This window comes from Astyanax mexicanus, chromosome 17 (genome assembly GCF_023375975.1).
Source record: "Astyanax mexicanus isolate ESR-SI-001 chromosome 17, AstMex3_surface, whole genome shotgun sequence".
Classification (NCBI taxonomy): Eukaryota; Metazoa; Chordata; class Actinopteri; order Characiformes; family Acestrorhamphidae; genus Astyanax; species Astyanax mexicanus.
In genome coordinates this window covers 20,900,479-20,919,516 of record NC_064424.1, presented here as the reverse complement: position 1 = coordinate 20,919,516, position 19,038 = coordinate 20,900,479, and the positions used below count along the sequence as shown (strand labels likewise).

Sequence of the window (19,038 nt, the reverse complement as noted above, 5' to 3'; positions counted from 1 at the left end):
TGCCTGCAACATCCTTCAGCATGACCGGTTTGGCAGTGGGTCAGTAATGGTGTGGGGTGGCATTTCTTTGGAGGGCCGCACAGCCCTCCATGTGCTCACCAGAGGTAGCCTGACTGCCATTAGGTACCGAGATGAGATCCTCAGACCCCTTGTGAGACCATATGCTGGTGCGGTTGGCCCTGGGTTCCTCCTAATGCAGGACAATGCTAGACCTCATGTGGCTGGAGTGTGTCAGCAGTTCCTGCAAGATGAAGGCATTGAAGCTATGGACTGGCCCGCCCGTTCCCCAGACCTGAATCCGATTGAGCACATCTGGGACATCATGTCTCGCTCCATCCACCAACGTTACGTTGCACCACAGACTGTCCAGGAGTTGGCGGATGCTTTAGTCCAGGTCTGGGAGGAGATCCCTCAGGAGACCATCCGCCACCTCATCAGGAGCATGCCCAGGCGTTGTAGGGAGGTCATACAGACACGTGGAGGCCACACACAATACTGAGCCTCATTTTGACTTGTTTTAAGGACATTACATTAAAGTTGGATCAGCCTGTAGTGTGTTTTTTCACTTTAATTTTGTGTGTGGCTCCAAATCCAGGCCTCCATTGGTTAATAAATTTGATTTCCATTGATGATTTTTGTGTGATTTTGTTGTCAGCACATTCAACTTTGTACAGAACAAAGTATTCAATGAGAATATTTCATTCATTCAGATCTAGGATGTGTTATTTGAGTGTTCCCTTTATTTTTTTGAGCAGTGTATATATATATATATATATATATATTTTATATTCTTTAAATACACTGCCTGTCTAAAGTCTATTGTTTACATTCTTCAGCTGTTTTTCTGATAATAAAGTCTGCTTTCTTCATATATTGTGTAATTTTGTGGGACAAAGTAAACGCAATAGTAATCAGAACCTTAATTTAAAGCCTTGGTGTTTTATATTACATGTACTCCTAACAGAACAGAAACTCACAAACCTAAATTTAAGCCAGAGATAAAAATAAATAAATACATAATAATATTAATAATAATATACCGTAAACATTATTTGTGTAGATTATCCCAGCACTAATCTACACAAATTGTCTGGGCACTTAAAAAATGTTATGTGGTCTGATGTTTCGACCATGATTTATCTTTAAATTATTTTATTTCCTTATCATGTTTAAAATATAGTTCTCACTACTGCGACATGTTTATACATTTATGAATAGTTTTTCTAAATAATGATCTTTTTTATTCCATAATGTTGTAGTTGCCATCTCAACTGTTTTGTACCGCTCTGATAATCACATAAACCTGTTGAAAAGTTTTAAAATGCTCTAAACTTACTGTATCGTTGAGTAATATTTCAGTCATCTCACAGAAATGACAATTTATTACAGTGAATGTGGGTCTCACTATATTAACGTACATTATTTTTAAACTTTGAATAATAGAAAAAGGACAATTACAAAAAAAAAAAATTGTGAAAGTAAGTTAAAGTGAGAACATATATGGGAGAGATAATATACCTAAATACATCTTAATTGGTATAAACACCAATGAAATAACAGAAGCATGCTTGATTGGTGTGTGTCATTGGTTTATGCATTTAAACCTTTTTTTAACTAAAAGTTCTAATAAGGCAGACAGAAAATCAAAAGAAGTCACATAATTTACCCCTATATGAATAAGGATCTGAAAGTCATATTTTTATCAGTGATTTTTAGCTTTTATTATGCGTGCACATGTATGTGATGTGGAGTAATCTGAGGGCAATATTTAGTGATTGAGCCATCATCACCTAAGCATTGGCCCAGCAGCTGGGACAACAGTTTCAGGCTGGGTTCACTCCAGGAGGGGTTTACTGTGTGAGCCCAGCATTTACCCCTAACCCTCTTACAGTCGGCCTGCCAGTAATTACCCCCTTTTCCCTCTCAGGCCAGCACAACTACCTGTGCGCGGGGAGGAACGACTGCATCATCGACAAAATCCGCAGGAAGAACTGTCCGGCCTGCCGCTTCCGCAAGTGTCTCCAAGCCGGCATGAACCTGGAAGGTAACGTGTGCACTAATGGATGCATCAGTCAGACATAAACTCACTACATAAAAGCTTTAAATGGTTAACCCTGCTGCCACCTCCCCCTTCACACCCTGATCCCCAAGCGAGTCCAGAGGTCGTGACAGCACTCCTTCACCTCTCCTGTGGCTTTTCTATGATGCATCATTGCAACAGGTGATGGAAATTTTTCAGGTCATTGTGGAGCTGCTTTTAGGGAAATGGCAGCATGCCGTAAACTAATGGTCTGAGCAGCTCTTTGATGCACTGCATGAGCTTGAATGGCTCATCTACTTACGTGCAGGAGTATAAACCTCTGGATCATCTATTTGTTTGAAGCACAGAGTGGGAGCTAGTGGGAGGGGGTGTAAAATGACGTATATGCAGCAGCAGCAAGCCCACTGAATCTGGGGTTCAATAATTGAGGCTCTTAGTTGCCATAGGAACATTTATGGTGGAAAATTAAAAACACGGGACAAAATGAGATTGAATTTGAAGGAAATCTCACAAAGAGAAATGTGCACACTGAATTATAGGAGAAAAAACCTTGTAGGAGGAATTCAAAATATAAAAATATACTGTATAAAATCTGCATGTTTCTAAAAGGGATAATTTTGTGCATATACACTCAACAAACACTTTTAATTTGAGTGTATCATCACAATAAGAAATATGCACATTGAATTATAGGGGGAAAAACTTAGTAGTAGGAATATAAAAATATGCAAAATATAAAAATAAAATTGTGTTACATATTTTCTGTTGTAACAAATTGCACTATGGCATTCCCAGAAAAAGCTGCATGTTTTTAAGAGAGATATACGTGTATATACACTCAACAAGCACTTTAAATTTGAAATTAACCTCACAATAAGAAATTTGCATATTGAATGACATAGATACTTTATTGATCCCAGATGGAAAATTCTAGAAATGGGTGCATTATAGCAAAATATGAAAATATACAGGTTTTATATATTTGTTTTGCAATACAACTCTGTGACATTCTCTGAAAAAGTTAGATATATTTTAAAGAGTGATATACGTGTATATTTACTTAACTAGCACTAATTTGAAATTAACCTCGGAATATGAGAGCAAACCTTGTAGCAGGAGCTTAAAATATGGAAATATCCAGTTTTTATGTTTTCCGTAGCAATAGAACTCTATAGTATTCCCAGAAAAATGCATATGTTTTTAAGAAAGATATATGTGTATATTCACTCAACAAGCACTTTTATTTTGAAATTAACCTCGCAATGAGCAATGATCACATTGAATTATAGGTGCAATTTTTGTAATATGAAAAAATACAGTTTTTATATATTTCTGTTATGATAAAACTTTATGGCGATCCTAGAAAAATCTGCACGTTGATGAGGGATATATGTGTATATACTCTCAACAAGGAATTTAATTTGGAAATCAACCTCACAATAAGAAATGTGCCCATTGAATTATGGGTGCAAACCTTGTAGCAGAAGTTTAAAATATGAAAATGTACAGGTTTTATATATATTTCTGTTGCAATAAATCTCTGTGGCATTCCCAGAAAAGCTTCGTTTTTAAGAGATATATGTGTATATACATTTAGAAAACATTTAATTTGAAATTAACCTCACAAGGAGAAATGTTCAAATTGAATTATAGGTGCAAACCTATATATTTCCTTCATGATAAAAATCTGGCATTCCTAGAAAAAGTTGCATATGTTTATGAGAGACATATGTGTATATACACTCAACAAGGATTTTTAATTTGAAGGTAACCTCACAAGGAGAAACAGTGTGAGGTGAACATTGAATTATTGGAGCAGACCATCTGGCAGGAGTTCCAAATATGGAAATATAAAGTTTTTATGTATTTTCTGTTGCAATCAAACACAAAAATGCTGCATGTGTTTAAGAGATTTATAAAGCAAATTCATAAAACCATAGAAATATAGGTCAGCAGCTTCAGGTAGTGCTCAAATCAACCAACCAATAATTGTTGGTGTCAGAAGGGCTGGTTGAAACTGATCGTTCATTTCCTGGGATTTGTAGCCAAAGCAGGTTAAAGACTATAATAGTTATAACCTAGTCTTTTTCACAGTGCTCACTAATTTGCTCTCTCTCTCTTCCTGTGTTTCAGCGCGCAAAAACAAAAAGCTGATCCGGATAAAGGGCCAGCAGGCCTTGCCTGACCCAGCCCACGCCATGCCCGACCCCTCAAGTTTATTGGTGCCCAAGTCCATGCCTCAGCTTGTGCCCACCATGCTGTCCCTGCTCAAAGCCATTGAGCCTGAGATCGTGTACTCTGGCTATGACAGCACCATCCCGGACACCTCTACCCGCCTCATGACCACCCTCAACCGACTGGGTGGACGGCAGGTCATCTCAGCAGTCAAATGGGCCAAAGCCCTACCAGGTATCTACAATCTCTACTATCAGCTTATACTGTATGTTCATACAAGGTTTTGTCATTTTTAATAGATGACGTTTTGTGTCATTTCGTTACTTGTTATCTACACTAATTTTAAATACAGAATCAAACTCTGCTATCAAACATTAAGGGCCATATCTTACACCCTGTGCAAGGAGTCTCACAATGCTCATTGCTATCTTATACCCCACAAAAGCCTATTTTCACACGTTGCACTTGCATTGTTTAAATAGCAACAGAGCGCACGAATATATCTACTCCAGTGGCCGTGGTGATCTGGTAGTAAGGTGTGTTCAGGTAAATTTCTGGCGTATTGCTATCTTGGCAAAATAAAACACAGGTGCAGTACTGACTGAAATTAACCTAGACATTCATTGATATCTTGCCAACGTAGTTGCGCCACACTGGTTCCACACACAAAGACACACAGCAGCTCATAAACCCAACATTTGCATCAATAATAAAAAATACAAAATAAAATAACAATTCAGTTCCTGTAAATGACCTGCTCGCGCACCTTCAGAATGTGAATGAGCAAGTCAGTTTTCTCTGCTGAAAAGCAGAGAAGCGCTGTGCCCTTAAAATCACAATCCGCCAAAGTCGTTTTGTTTTTATGTTTATAGTTTGTGCTGTCTGGGTCGACCACAAAGCTGCTTTATGATAACATTTTATGTAAAAAGCGCTATATGAATAAATGTGAATTTAATTGTTTATGTTGTTTTGTGAAGCACATTCAGTGTGATCTATAGGTGAGCCGTCAACCGTGCACTACGCAGCCTGATTTAGAGTGTGTCAGTGTGTATTTGCTATTGTATTTGCGTGTTTCAAAACGTGCACAAGCCATCTAGTGGGTGTGTTTTTGGGTGTAATGTGCAAAAAACCAATCAGGGTGTCACTTTCCTCTACCTTTAAGAGCCAGGTGCACTTTGACTTTGGTGGATTGATATCTTAACAGCGCAGCACTTCTGCGCTTATCAGCAGAGAAACGTGACCTGCTCGTTTACACTGTAAAGGTGCACCAGCAGTATATTTACGAAACAACGATGCTATTTCATACTCTATTCTGTTTATTGTTGGTGTAAAAGTTGGGTCTGTGCACTGCTGTGTAACAAGCGGGGGGGGTGTCTGTCTTGCCAAGATAGCAATGAATGTCTGACTGTTGACTGTTGTCTTAGCTTTTTTCTGATAGATGCGCGCCTGTGTTTTCCATTGCCAAGATATCAATACGCCAGAAATGTTCCTAAACATGTAATTTCGAGATATATTCATAAGCACTGTTGCTATTTAAACAATGCAAGCACAATGCATAAAAAAATTGACAGTCGGTGGGGAGTGAGATAGCAATGAGCATCATGCTTCATGCATCATGAACACCATGCCTTGTGCAACGTTTAAAATAGGGCCCATTGTTAATGTCCACAGTGCATGCTAAAAATAGTTAGTGAACCTTTGTGGTAATTACTTTTCCGTGAGCTAATTCACTAATTGTTTTTTTTTTCTGAAATAAGATTAGTTAGTGTGAACCATGCCTTGGTGCACTCAACTTTCATAAGATCTTAGAAGATACCCAGAGACCCGTGAAGCTGGAAAGTGTTACAGAGAGCATGACTAAAACAAGTCTGCTCTTAGGAAATTGTCCAGAATTTCTTCTCAGCATTGTTCAAATTTTACAAAAAAATTTGGTTAAAGTGATTCCTGTAAATGAGTGGGAATCGTCAGGTTATGCAAATCATATTCGGTGGAGGTGGTTGCTGCTAAAGGGGGATCTACGGGTTATGCAAATCACGTACTTTCTCAAGCTTGCACTGTTGAATTTTACTCTTTATGTCTGTACTTTTAAAAAAAGACATGAGGATTTCAGTGTAGTTTGATATACAGCTCTGAAAAATTTATATATGAGTTTCTTTGATTTTACCAAATTGAAAACCTCTGGAATATAATCAAGAGGAAGATGGATGATCACAAACCACCATCAAACCAAGCTGAACTGCGTGACTTTTTGCACCAGGCGTGGCATAAAGTTATCCAAAAGCAGTGTGTAAGACTGGTGAAGGACAACATGCCAAGATGCATGAAAACTGTGATTAAAAACCAGGGTTATTCCACCAAATACTGATTTCTGAACTTTTAAAACTTTAAGAATATGAACTTGTTTCCTTTGCATTATTTGAGGTCTGGAAGCTCTGCATCTTTTCTGCAAATAAATGATCTAAATGAAAATATTTTTATTTATTTGGAATTTGGCAGAAATGTTGTCTGTATTTTATAGAATAAAACAATGATCATTTTGCTCAAACATATACCTATAAATAGCTAAATAAGAGAAACTAATTCAGAAACTATAGTGATCTCTTTATATTTTCCAGAGCTGTATAGTTTAGTTTAGTAGTTTGATTATTTGTAATTTAGATAAAACAGTCAGACTAGTTTATTAGTAATTAATGCAGAAAAAGGTCAGTAGCTAGCAGCAGGAGCATTAGCACGCCAGGCGCTATGGCCACAGTGGCGTGAGAAAGCACGCACATGATTTGTTAATCGTTGGAAGTATTTTTTCTGTCCCGCTGCTCCGGCCCGAGCGAAACGGACTGACCTGAGAAAAGGCCGGAGAGGGAGGTTATATAAGAGGTGCATGCTTGAGCAAACACAGCCAAAGAGGACGTTAAGCACTTCACCTTTGGAAGATATTACAACACCAACTGTTGAACACTTTGCACACTTTTTTACATGTTGTAGTTTTTAGACGGTGAAAGCTCTTAAACTCTGCAGAACCACTAATGTTTCCTGTCCTTTTTTTCTTAATGGTATAAATTAGGAGCAACTCAGACAGTTTGCTTTGCTCTACATGCAGTTAACAATTATAATCCTTAACCCTTCAGGCACAAACAGAGATTTTTTCAAAATGTCACATTTAATAGGGATGAGTGATCATGATCGTATTGAAATTATTATTGGAATTAATATTGGCCAATAATTGCTTTTATATTAATCATTGGCATCAGCCAATTAAGATGATATCTAAATCTGATACTTGTTGACATATTTATTATACTGTATTTTATTTGTTTATTTATTTATTTATTTATTTATTTTTGTACCGTAAAGGCACACTTACTATTCTTTAATTTTCTCTAAAATCGTCAGTAAGCCTTATCATCCGCTGCACCTTATATATGAATTTTAAAGTAAAGCCACTCCAGTGAAGTACAGCTTTACAGTTGTACAGTTTAGTTCTCCAGCACTGAGACTGGAGCCGTATTAGCATTAGCTGCTAACCTCACTAAGTGCTAGCTCATTTGCTGTTCAGAGGCGGGTATATCGGTCTGTAGACTGCACGTTTACAGTGTTAAAACAAGTTATGTGGGATGAACCGCTAGCTGATATTGCCCTGGCTTAGCGGAACAGTCAAGGTTCGTCAGTGTAGCACTGTCTGCCCACATTTACTAACTGGGCTAGCGGTTAGCTGCTAATGTTGCTGCTCCCAGCCTTAGTGGAAATCTCGAAATCTACGCTTAGTGTAAGTAAATGGAAGCAGAAGTTTTCAGGAGTGAAAACTGTGTAAATTAACATCCAGTGCTTGTTTGACTTTTTTTTTTTTTTGGAATTGTTTACTTAGCTTAGCTTTACTTAACTTAGTAAGTAGTTATTTTAACTTATTTTAAGAGTCTAAAGCTGTGAAAATTCTATGTAAGGACTGATTTACTAAATAAAAGTACAAAAATAGGAAAACAATGTGAAAATGTTACAGAGACCATGAGTTAAACAACTTTTCTCCAGAAGTTCTTCTCAGCATTTTGCAAGTCGTATTTGCATCTACATTAAATGTTAGGTTGAAGTAATTCCTTTAAATTAATTGGAATCTTCAGGTTATGCAAATCATATTCGGTGGAGGTGGTTGCTGCTAAAGGGGGATCGACATGTTATGCAAATCACATAAAACTCTATTGGGAGACATGGTGAGTATAGCTCTCTGCATGATTTTAGTTTTTAGTTTACTTTACTGATTAGTGTAGTGTAGTCTCTAGTAGTTTGATTGTAATTTTGTTTTTAGATAAAACAGTCAGACTTGTTTGTTAGTAATTAATGCATCAATCCAGGTCATTCCAAAGGGTTCACTTAATCCTTCTTGCATAGTTAAACTATTAGCATTTAGCATGGCTGTGATTGGCTGTGTCCTTGTCTATGTAAATTAAAATGAAACCAAAAAATGTTAAAACAGATTTTTCAGGAGAAACTTTCCTTTGATTGTTTGTATACAGTTGGTCGAAAGAATGTAAGGCAAATAAAAGTTATGTTTGTTTCTAAAGTTATACCAGGGCCTGTAGTCTCTCTGTAAGGTATAAATGTATATATTAACGATAGATGATAGATGTATACATGTGTAAATCCGGATATGAGCCCTGGTATTGACATTGGTGAACCCCTAACATTTACTATTATGCACATATTACAAATTATGCATTATACTATTATGCATTTTTATTTCTGAAGTGGTTTCTGTGTTGAATACTATATCATGTTTTTTTTTTTTCTTTAATAATGGTAGCATCAAAATAGCGCATATAATTTACACTGGTCTAAATAAAATCAGTTTAAGCCAGACCCAAGTTTGCGGAAAAATGACAGTCCTTGTATCATATTACTTTCTAGAAAATGTAGAAATTTCCACTTGGAACTCAACTGCAAATTAGGAAATGAGGAATTCAACTCTAATACATTTCTTATAGTGACCACTGTCTCAAATAAGATATAGTTTAATATATAAAAAAAAAAAATAATTATTTTCAAACCTTTAAAAAATGAAAGCATATAAAAGCATACGATACAAACAAGTGAACTTTGTTTTGTAAGCCTGGGCTTTACTTTGTGACCCTGAATTATAACACTGAATTATTCAGGATTTTGTTTTCCCGCATGTTTATAGTGTAAATTAAACAGGAACAGACAGCAGTGAATGTTGAGGGCAAATAAACAGATGTCAATAGCACACTGTTTCTCCCTGGGGAAGACTGTAAATGATGTATGACCATGACCCGTAATTGCTTTTAGTCTTTAATAGCCAGCTTTTAATCACAATCCTAGAGATTATTAAACTCTATGACAGGCAATTATTCTTGCTATTTGCTTGTGTTCAAAGTAGGGATTTTAAAGCTGCGGAGTGTGAAAAGAGGCTAGATAGGGTAATTAACTCGATTATTTATACATATAAACTTTGAAAGATGTGAGTCATGCAGACTATTTTTGTTTTTTGTGCTATTTTTGTCTTTTGCGCATGAAAAAAGAATGCGCTACTTTGTATAGTTTTGGTGATACTTTTTCTGGGGCGACATTATCTACATCTATGCATGTTGCAGTTTTATTTAGTATTATAATTTATAATTAAACAAATTTAATCAGATTTATCACAACAATATTATGTGATGAACAGTAATTAATCCCACTTGTTCTTCTCAAGACGCACGTTTTTTATAGTGGATATTTAAATGTAAATAAAAAAATATTGTAAGAAACGTGACATGCAATTATGTTTGCATATACTAGTATATACATTTATGTTTGAGAGGAGAGAAAGCCACTGTAGGGTACTGGAATAAAGAATGCATTACAAATTTGTAATAGGAAACTATTTTTTTACATTGTTTAATTAATCTAATTAAACAATCTTTGATTAATCTAATGATTATTTTTTAGATATACATACCGCATTCAGTGAACACACCAGATTCTGCGCTCACAGGGTTCCTGCGAGTCCTTAAAAAAGTCTTAAAATATCTCAAATTAAAATCTGGGTAATTAAGGTCTTAAATTGTCTTAAATTTACTGTAAATTTGCTGTAGGTATTACATTTTTAGATAATGCAGGTGAGAAAACACAGTGGCCTATTGTAAACATCTAATCCGGAGAGAGAACTAAGATTAACGGAAAGCTAGCTAACATTAGCTGTGAGTTAGCTAACATAAATTTAACGGCAAGCTAGCTGACATGCTAACTTTAGCGGTGAGCTAGCTAACATACTAACTTTAGCTAGTTTAAATGAGCTAGCTAACATTATCAGGGATAGAACTATGGTTTGCAGAAAGCTAGCTAACATTAGCGGTGAGTTAGCTAGCATAATAACTTTAGCTGCAAACTAACTGACATACTAACTTTAGTGCCGAGCTAGCTAACATATTAACTTTTACTAGCTAAAGCGAGCTAGCTAACGTTACCAGGAATAGAACTAAGGTTAGCAGAAAGCTAGCTAACATTAGCAGTGAGTTAGCTAACATTAACTTTATCTCAATCTAGCTGACATATTTACTTTAGCGGCGAGCTAGCTAACATACTAACTTTTGCTGGCTAAAGCAAGCTAGCTAATGTTACTAGGGATAGAACTGAAGTTAGCAAAAAGCTAGCTAAAATTAGCGGTGAGTTAGCTAACATATTAACTTAAGCTGCAAACTAGCTGACATACTAACTTTAGTGGCAAGCTAGCTAACATACTAACTTTTGCTGGCTAAAGCGAGCTAGCTAACTTTACCAGGGATAGAACTATGGTTTGCGGAAAGCTAACTAACATTAGCGGTGAGTTAGCTAACATATTAACTTTAGCTGCAAACTAGCTGACATATTAACTTTAGTGGCGAGCTAGCTAACATAATAACTTTTGATAGCTAAAGCAAGCTAGCTAATGTTACTAGAGATAGAACTTAAGTTACCAGAAAGCTAGCTAACATACGGGAGAGAACTAAAGAAATTATGACTCCATTTTGGGTATTAAATTATATGTATTGAGGTCTTAAAAAGGTCTTAAAAAGTATTAAATTTGACTTGTAAAATGGTGCAAGAACCCTGGCTCAGTGTAGAGCAGCAGAGACAGCGTTTGTTCATAGCAGTGTATTATCTGGCTATTAGAGCAGATTAAACTGCACCTTATCAGCAGTTTACCTTAATTAAAAAGAAGTATATTTAATAGTTGGGTCTGGCCGAGACCGTGGGGCAGATTACGGCGGAGATTGGGGTTAACGCTTTAACATTGGCTGCCCTACTTTAAATACTAAACTTCCCAGAGAAGAGCTGAATTTGTTGAATTGGTTTTGTTCATAGTACTATGTTCTGTTTTTAGTCCTTGTTTATAAAACAATTATGGATACTTGGATATGTGTTACAAGTATAATGAACATAAATAACTAGGGATGGGAATTGATAAGATTTTTCCGATTCCGATTCCCTTATTGATTCTGTGAAATGATTCGATTCCTTATCGATTCTCTTATCGATTCCAATTTGGGGGAAAAAGGAGAGCAAACAGTTTCATAAGCACCAACTTTGTTTACTTAAATATCATACGACCTTACAAACTCAACAACAAGGTCAGCATGTCCACAACAATGTGCAACTGGCAATATGGAAATGTAGCAAATACTCTCTAATAATGTTGTGTGCGCAGATGTTTGTGCATATTTGATGTATTCCCTCCCGGCGATGTTATCAAAAATTTACAATGGTTGCAAAACGCCCTGTTGCCATCCTTGTGTAGCGTGAAATGAAGCCAAACTTTCGAGCGTTTTAACCTAGTGGACGCCATTGAAAAGACGTGCTTACTGAATCATGCGTAACTTGCGTAACATGCGTAACTTGCGTAACATGTGTAACATGCGTAACTTGCATGATCGTGCTGTCTGGAATCGATAAGAGAATCATTAAGCAAGGTGCCAAACGATTCCGTGGAATCGAAACACATGGAATCGATTCTCAACAGGAATCGATTCTCGATTCCCAAGCCTATAAATAACCACTATCAGCATGCTGCAACATAAAGCATCATATACTGATAATTTACTGTTAGTGTCAATTAGGGGTGTCACGATTCTCTAAATCCTCAATTCGATTTTATTTCCGATTCTAGGGTCACGATTCGATTCGATTCTCGATTTTCTTTTTTTTTTTTTACTTTTTACGATTTTCTTTATTTATTTTATTATTGTTATATATATATATATATATATATATATATATATATATATATATATATTTACAAATATAGTACATGAACTTCTTTATCGGAAACACGCTCTAATATTGTGCTTCTTTTGTCTTTTTACCTTTAAATATACACATAAGAGTAGCACGGTTTGACAGGGTAGCACAACTCGACAGAACACCTGATGACTCGGCTCGCCGTGTGGGCGTATCCGTGACGTTTTTTTAATTCAAATGAAGCAACAGGTGTAGTCAATCAATCATAATTTTAAGATTTTTAATCAACCTCACTGTGATCTATAGTTCTATAAATCTGTTTTCAGCTTCTCCTCCGCGGTTGAAAGGCAGCTGTTCTGTGTGTGAGAGGCTCGTGTGTGTCTCTCTCTCACACACAGCGGAACTTTTTATCGGAGGGCGAGGCTGCGCTCATGCAGCCGCTCTCTCTCTGTTGAAAAACCCTGGGCTATAGTGTGCTGCGCCATATAGTGTGCTTGCGTAGCTTAGCGGGAGGGATCGTCGATCCTCTTTTTTGGACTTCGAGGCTCGAGACCATGCCATAATCAGTTTCGATAAAATATCGAAATTGTGACATCCCCAGTGTCAATTTATTCTGGGCTGTTGCCATGCTTAAATTATTCCTAGGTTTATCAAGATAAGATAAGATTTCTGTTCAAATTTTGTGTTAATTGTTTATACTGTATGTATTGTACTGATATCTCTTAATTCCTGTGGTTAGGTTTCCGGAACCTGCACCTGGATGATCAGATGACGCTGCTGCAGTGCTCCTGGCTGTTTCTCATGTCCTTCAGCCTTGGCTGGAGGTCCTACCAGCAGTGCAGTGGAAGCATGCTCTGCTTTGCCCCAGACCTCGTCATTAACGAGTAAGCTCAGTATTATTTTAATAATGATCTGAACTCTGAGGCATATAAGCCTCAAGCTTGGCTGGATTATGAATCAGTTAATCAGATAAATTGTGATTAATAGCTAGTCTTACTCTCCAGCTTTTAAATCCACAGGATCCTCAACATCTATAAATCATTCCATTGGTTATAAGTTTATAAAATCAGAACCTTGATTGAGACCCGAGTTACAGATCTAGAGTTTGTCCTTGAAGGAAATGTAATAAAAGGCGCTTGTTCTCCTGTTGGGAAGAACCTAATTCACGGGTGTGTTTCAGGGAGAGGATGAAGCTGCCCTACATGGGTGAACAGTGTGAGCAGATGCTGAAGATTGTCAATGAGCTGGTGCGACTCCAAGTGTCCTATGAAGAGTATCTCTGCATGAAAGTCCTTCTCCTGCTCAGCACAGGTTGGTACCTTAATCTGTTTTATTTAATATGGCTCTAATTTCACATTGTCAGTAGTATATAACCTATATACATCGTTGGTCTTTGCTCTTATTGATGTGTGGCATGGGTTACAGCATTGGAGGAGTGTATTGTATGTTTAGATTTGTTTACTTTTTTAACTGAAATAAACAAAGATTATTAGCGAATTTACGTTTAAAAAAATACTTTAACAAGTTTAAAGGTAAATTTCCAAGTAAGAAGCTGATGCGGATTAAAGGAGCTTTTTAGACATGCATATATTTACATTCTGGGACACTTTCAGAACGCAAATGTGTGCACATTATAACAGGTTATAACAGATTCACAGAGTCCCCCTTTCAGCATAGAGCCAATCAGCTTGCTAGTAACACCAGGAAAGGAGAGGTGACATATAGTCAAGAAGTTCCAAACAACTAACGACCTTATAGCTGTAGAAAAAAAATATAGAATAAGAGGGCTGAATACTTTTGCACCTCACACAGAATTTTATTGGATTACATTTTTTAAACCATGTATTATTTTCCTTTCACTTCACAATTATGTGCTACTTTGTGTTGGTCTATCTCTTAAAATCTCAATAAAATACATTTAGGTTTATGGTAAGAAAGGTTTAGGGGTTTGTATATTTTTGCAAGACACCGTATGTATTTTTGGACAGATCTCCCTTGCTGCAACCTGACAAGTTGTGAAAAAAGTTAGTCTGGAGCCCTCAAACATTAATTTAAGTTAATTGGATAAACACAAAAAAAGACATAGATTTAGGAGATATTTAATTATGTAGCATCATCTCTGTGCTGTCAACTTGGTGCATCCATGTAGTTTGCCCATGTAGCCAAGCCATGTACAGCTCTGTAAAAAAAAAAAAAAAAAACACTTACAACTGATTTTATCCCTTGATTTTACCAAATTAAAAAACTGCTTGATTTTTTGCACAAGGAGTGGCATAAAGTTATCCAAAAGCAATGTGTAAGACTGGCGGAGGAGAACATACCAAGATACGTGAAAATTGTGATTAAAAACCAGGATTATTCCACCAAATATTTACAATTATTTCTGAACTCTTAAAACTTTATGAATATGAACTTTTTTTTTTATTATTTGAGGTCTGAAAGCTCTACATCTTTTTTGTTATTTTATCCATTTCTCATTTTCTGCAAATAAATGCTCTAAATGACAATATTTTTATTTGGAGAAAACGTATAAACATATAAATCTTTACTCAAACATGTACCTATAAATAGCTAAATCAGAGAAACTGATTCAGAAACTGAAGTGGCAGTATGTCTGGATGTATTTACTTTTTTTTCTACAGCACAGCTTTTGGCAGCAGCTGGAGGTTAATTTTAGATTTAATAATGTGTTAATATTGTTTAAGACATGTTTTATTTTTTTTTTTCCAAATATTACTTCTTTTCTTTGAATGCCTCTTGCCTATTGTAGCACCCAAATGGATGCAGAGCATTGGCCACTAATATATAATAGCTTGATTACTGTGTTACACATTTTGCGAGGCGTAAAGTGGTTTCCGCTGAGTTTTATGACTCTTTATGTCCATTAGAGTCAAAGCATTATTCTCTCCTTAGCGGGATGCCTTACCAGCAGGATTTCTAATTTTTTACTGTTAAATTAAAAGCACTGATTTGCTTTCTTGGGATCCTATTACTTAGAACATAATTACGAATTAATTAAGAAAGTGATTGTTTCTTGTAAATGTCACACAGCTGAAAATGAGAGAATGGTTTACATAGTCTCTCTGCTAATACTGAACAGCAGAAAGTCTCTGTTGCTGCTACGACGCCCTGGTAACACCATCATTCTAAATGTCCTGAGGTCTATTTTGAGGCTAGGCAAAGACAAACTACCGCGGGTCATAAAGTACCAGTTCAGCATGGCACAGTGTGCTGATACAGAACAAACCTTTCACAACAATCTGAGCGAGAGAGTACTGGTATGAATAATTTACCTCAGCATAAGCCAACCATGAGAAATCACAGGAATTTTAGATTCTACCTTTAAACACCATAAATCATGTCATTACGGATAAACGTATAGCTGTTTGTTGTAGTGTGCTAGTTCTGACACTAGTGACTAGTGATACAGCTCTTTATTTTCATTTATTGTTGCTTCTAAATGCAAAAAAAAGGAAACAAATGTCATATTGTGTTGTAGGCTAACAAACACTGCAGCCTTTTCCAGCTGGTCTAAAATAACCACTGCATTACTCTGTGAGCCGCTTGCTGCTTGGTATGTTAGAAAAGGCATAATTTGTTGTAAAGTGACCAACTTTAATTGGTATTTAAAGAGTCATTTTCTGCTTTTGAAATTGCACTAAAATGAAGGATAACAGGATTTGCTTTGATTGCTTCTTCAAGAAATGGAAATTGCATTTCTGTTAAAAAAAGTACTTTTTTTCTACTTCACTGAACAAAAAGCTTCTCTCAGGCTTACATTTCTGTTCTTCCATGCAGCGCATGGTTCCTTTTTTATTCGCAACAGAAGATAGAACACATTTATACAGTTGTACACTTTAAAAAAAAACATTACAGTATTTTTCTCACTATAAGGTACACCAGATTATAAGGCACACTATTGATAAACATCAATTTTCTGGTATATTTTCATATTTAATGTGCATCGGATTATAAGGTGCATTATGCAACACTAGTAAGGAACAGGGGTGTCGCCATGTTTCCCTTCTGATTCAGCTAAAGCTAAGATAAGTAAAAAATATATATAATTCTTTAAAAAAATGTCAAACAAGCACTGAATATTTATATACAGAGATTTCAGACCTGAAAACCATTTATTTGGGTGAGTAAAGTGCTTCTGTTTATTTACAGTAAGCCTAGAAATCCAGATTTCCACTAAGGCTATGTGCAGCAGCATTAGCATTAGCAACTAACCGCTAGTGCTACACTGACAGTGCTACACTGAGGATCTGAGTATTCCGGTAAGCCAGGGCGATATTAGCTAGTTAACACATGCAGGCTACAGGCCAATAACACTCACCTCTGAACGACGAAAGAGCTAACGCTTAGCGCAGTTAGCGGGTAATGCTAACGCTGCTTGAGCACTGAAGGCTTCAGACTGATAATACTCACTTCTAAAAGACAGAAGAGCTTGCGCTTAGTATGGTTAGCAGCTAATGCTAATACTGCTTCAGCCCCGGTGCTGGAGATACTAAACTGAAACTACTGTATAACACTTCACTTGTGGAACGCAAGAGAAAAATTATGCACAAAGAACACTGGATTATAAGGTGCACCGAGAAATACAGTAACGTATTTATAAGCTGATGCCAGCTACACATCTTGTTGTGTAGCTGGAATGTTGGAACAAAAGCCCAGCATCTCTGACGGTTTGGCAATATTACTGCCTTTAAGATATTTTATATTTCAGCAAGGTCATGCTAAACCACATAAACTGGGCTAAAAGAGATTTTTATTTTATTTTAATTGGTATTATTCCACGCAGACCTATAATGGGCGTCTGAGAAGGTGAAGTCATTGAGGTTTAATGGACTATCTGAGGATTAGGTTTCACATGTCCAACATTCTGCTGTCTCAGTAACATTTTAAAACCTCTCTGGGCTGAAGTCCAGCATCCCAGAACGTCAAATCCAGTTGCTGATATAGCATTATACCCATCCCTCTTTAAAAGTGTTGCTCCCTCTGGTTTGCATACTGTCCAGTGATTAAGTGAAGTTGGGAAAGTTGGAAATGAGCAATTAAATGGACATGTTAGATGTTTTCATAACAATTTTGCTCTTTTTTTTTTTTTAGATTATAAGTCGCACCGGATTATAAGGCGCACTATCAATGAATGTCTATGTTTTGGTCACCAAGGCAGTAAGGTAGTAAGGAAAAGGGTGTCAGCATTTTTCCCCTCTAATTCAGCAGGCCTAAGTGAAGCTAAGCTCAGTAAAGAAACCTGTAATTCTTATAATAAATATAGACATTTTCTTATAAAGTCAAACGAGTGCTGTATGTTAATGTACACAGATTTCTTCTGAAAACCTTTTTAATTAATTTGGGTGAGTAAAGCACTTCTGTTTATTTACAGTAAGCTTAGATTTCCAGATTTCCACTAAGGCTGCGTGCAGCAACGTTAGCGTTAGGTGCTAACCGCTGGCGCCTGCTGCTATCGCTAGTAAGTGCCGCCCGATATCGCTACACTGTGGAATGTGTCCAACGTAGCTTGTTTTAACATGGTAAACATGCAGGCTACAGTCTGATATACTCTCATCTGAATGGTGAAAGAGGTAGCGCTTAGCGCAGTTAGCAGCTAATGCTAATACTGCTCCAGAAGTGCTAGCCAGGGTTAGCAGCAGACTACAGGCTGATAATACTCGCCTCTGAACGGTGAAAGAGCTAGTGCTTAGCGCGGTTAGTGGCTAAAGCTAATACTGCTCCAGCCTCGGTGCTGAAGAACTAAACTGACAGTAAAACCTGTTCAAAAAGCTTCCAGGAAGCCGATTGTTAAAATACACAGTCATATCAAAATATTAGGACCATCATTTTTTTTCTACAAACATTGACCATCCTAACAGCTGCACTGAGCATGTAGTAGTGCTCCTCAAAGTCCAGTAGAGCTGATTTAATGGACAGTTAGTGTAGAAACAAGCAGTTGGTATTTGGTACAATATTTGGATTTAATTGTGCATAATTAGTAATAAGTAATATATGTAAAAATATTTGCATGAATGAACCCAATAATATAGTCTTTTTATTCTGGTCATTTACATTCTGTGACAGTATCTGTGATTTGTTTGTTGCAGTACCAAAGGATGGACTGAAGAGCCAGGCTGTGTTTGAAGAGATCCGGATGTCCTACATTAAAGAGCTGGGCAAGGCCATCGTCAAACGTGATGAAAACTCCAGCCAGAACTGGCAGAGGTTCTACCAGCTCACTAAGCTTTTGGATTCCATGCAAGAGGTAAGCTTTCTTTCTCTAAAGCTTTGAAAAAAAAAACTCTAAAGGATTTTTTATTGAATGAAGAAAAGCACGAAGAAAATGCAGTAGGAGGACATGAATAGTAATAAATGGCAGGATTAAGCTAAAGACAGAACATTTGCTGGAGATTCTGTGATATTTGTGAATCTGTTCAGAACAGAGAGGGCAAACGTAGCTTTTATGCTATAATGTAATCACAACATTAGATACTGAGGCCAGTATTCAGTATTCTGTGGCTTGCTATTATTACTTCATTCAGCACCTAACAGTGGGCCACTTGTCTTGGAGCTCTGTTTACACCATTGTGGTAAAGGACGCTGCTGACTGCCTAAAC

The 19,038-nt window shown here is 36.7% G+C and overlaps 1 protein-coding gene across 2 annotated transcripts in view; it reads left to right on the top strand.

Moving 5' to 3' along the window:
* The window catches only part of LOC103044415 (glucocorticoid receptor), a 96,310-nt gene that overhangs the window by 70,963 nt on the left and 6,309 nt on the right, over window positions 1-19,038 (top strand). For both annotated transcript variants that reach the window (XM_022676219.2, XM_015605259.3), the window contains 5 exons: window positions 1,928-2,044; window positions 4,175-4,450; window positions 13,161-13,305; window positions 13,602-13,732; window positions 18,529-18,686. In XM_022676219.2, coding sequence (XP_022531940.2) covers window positions 1,928-2,044; window positions 4,175-4,450; window positions 13,161-13,305; window positions 13,602-13,732; window positions 18,529-18,686 — 827 coding nt within the window. The remainder of the gene's footprint in view (window positions 1-1,927; window positions 2,045-4,174; window positions 4,451-13,160; window positions 13,306-13,601; window positions 13,733-18,528; window positions 18,687-19,038) is intronic.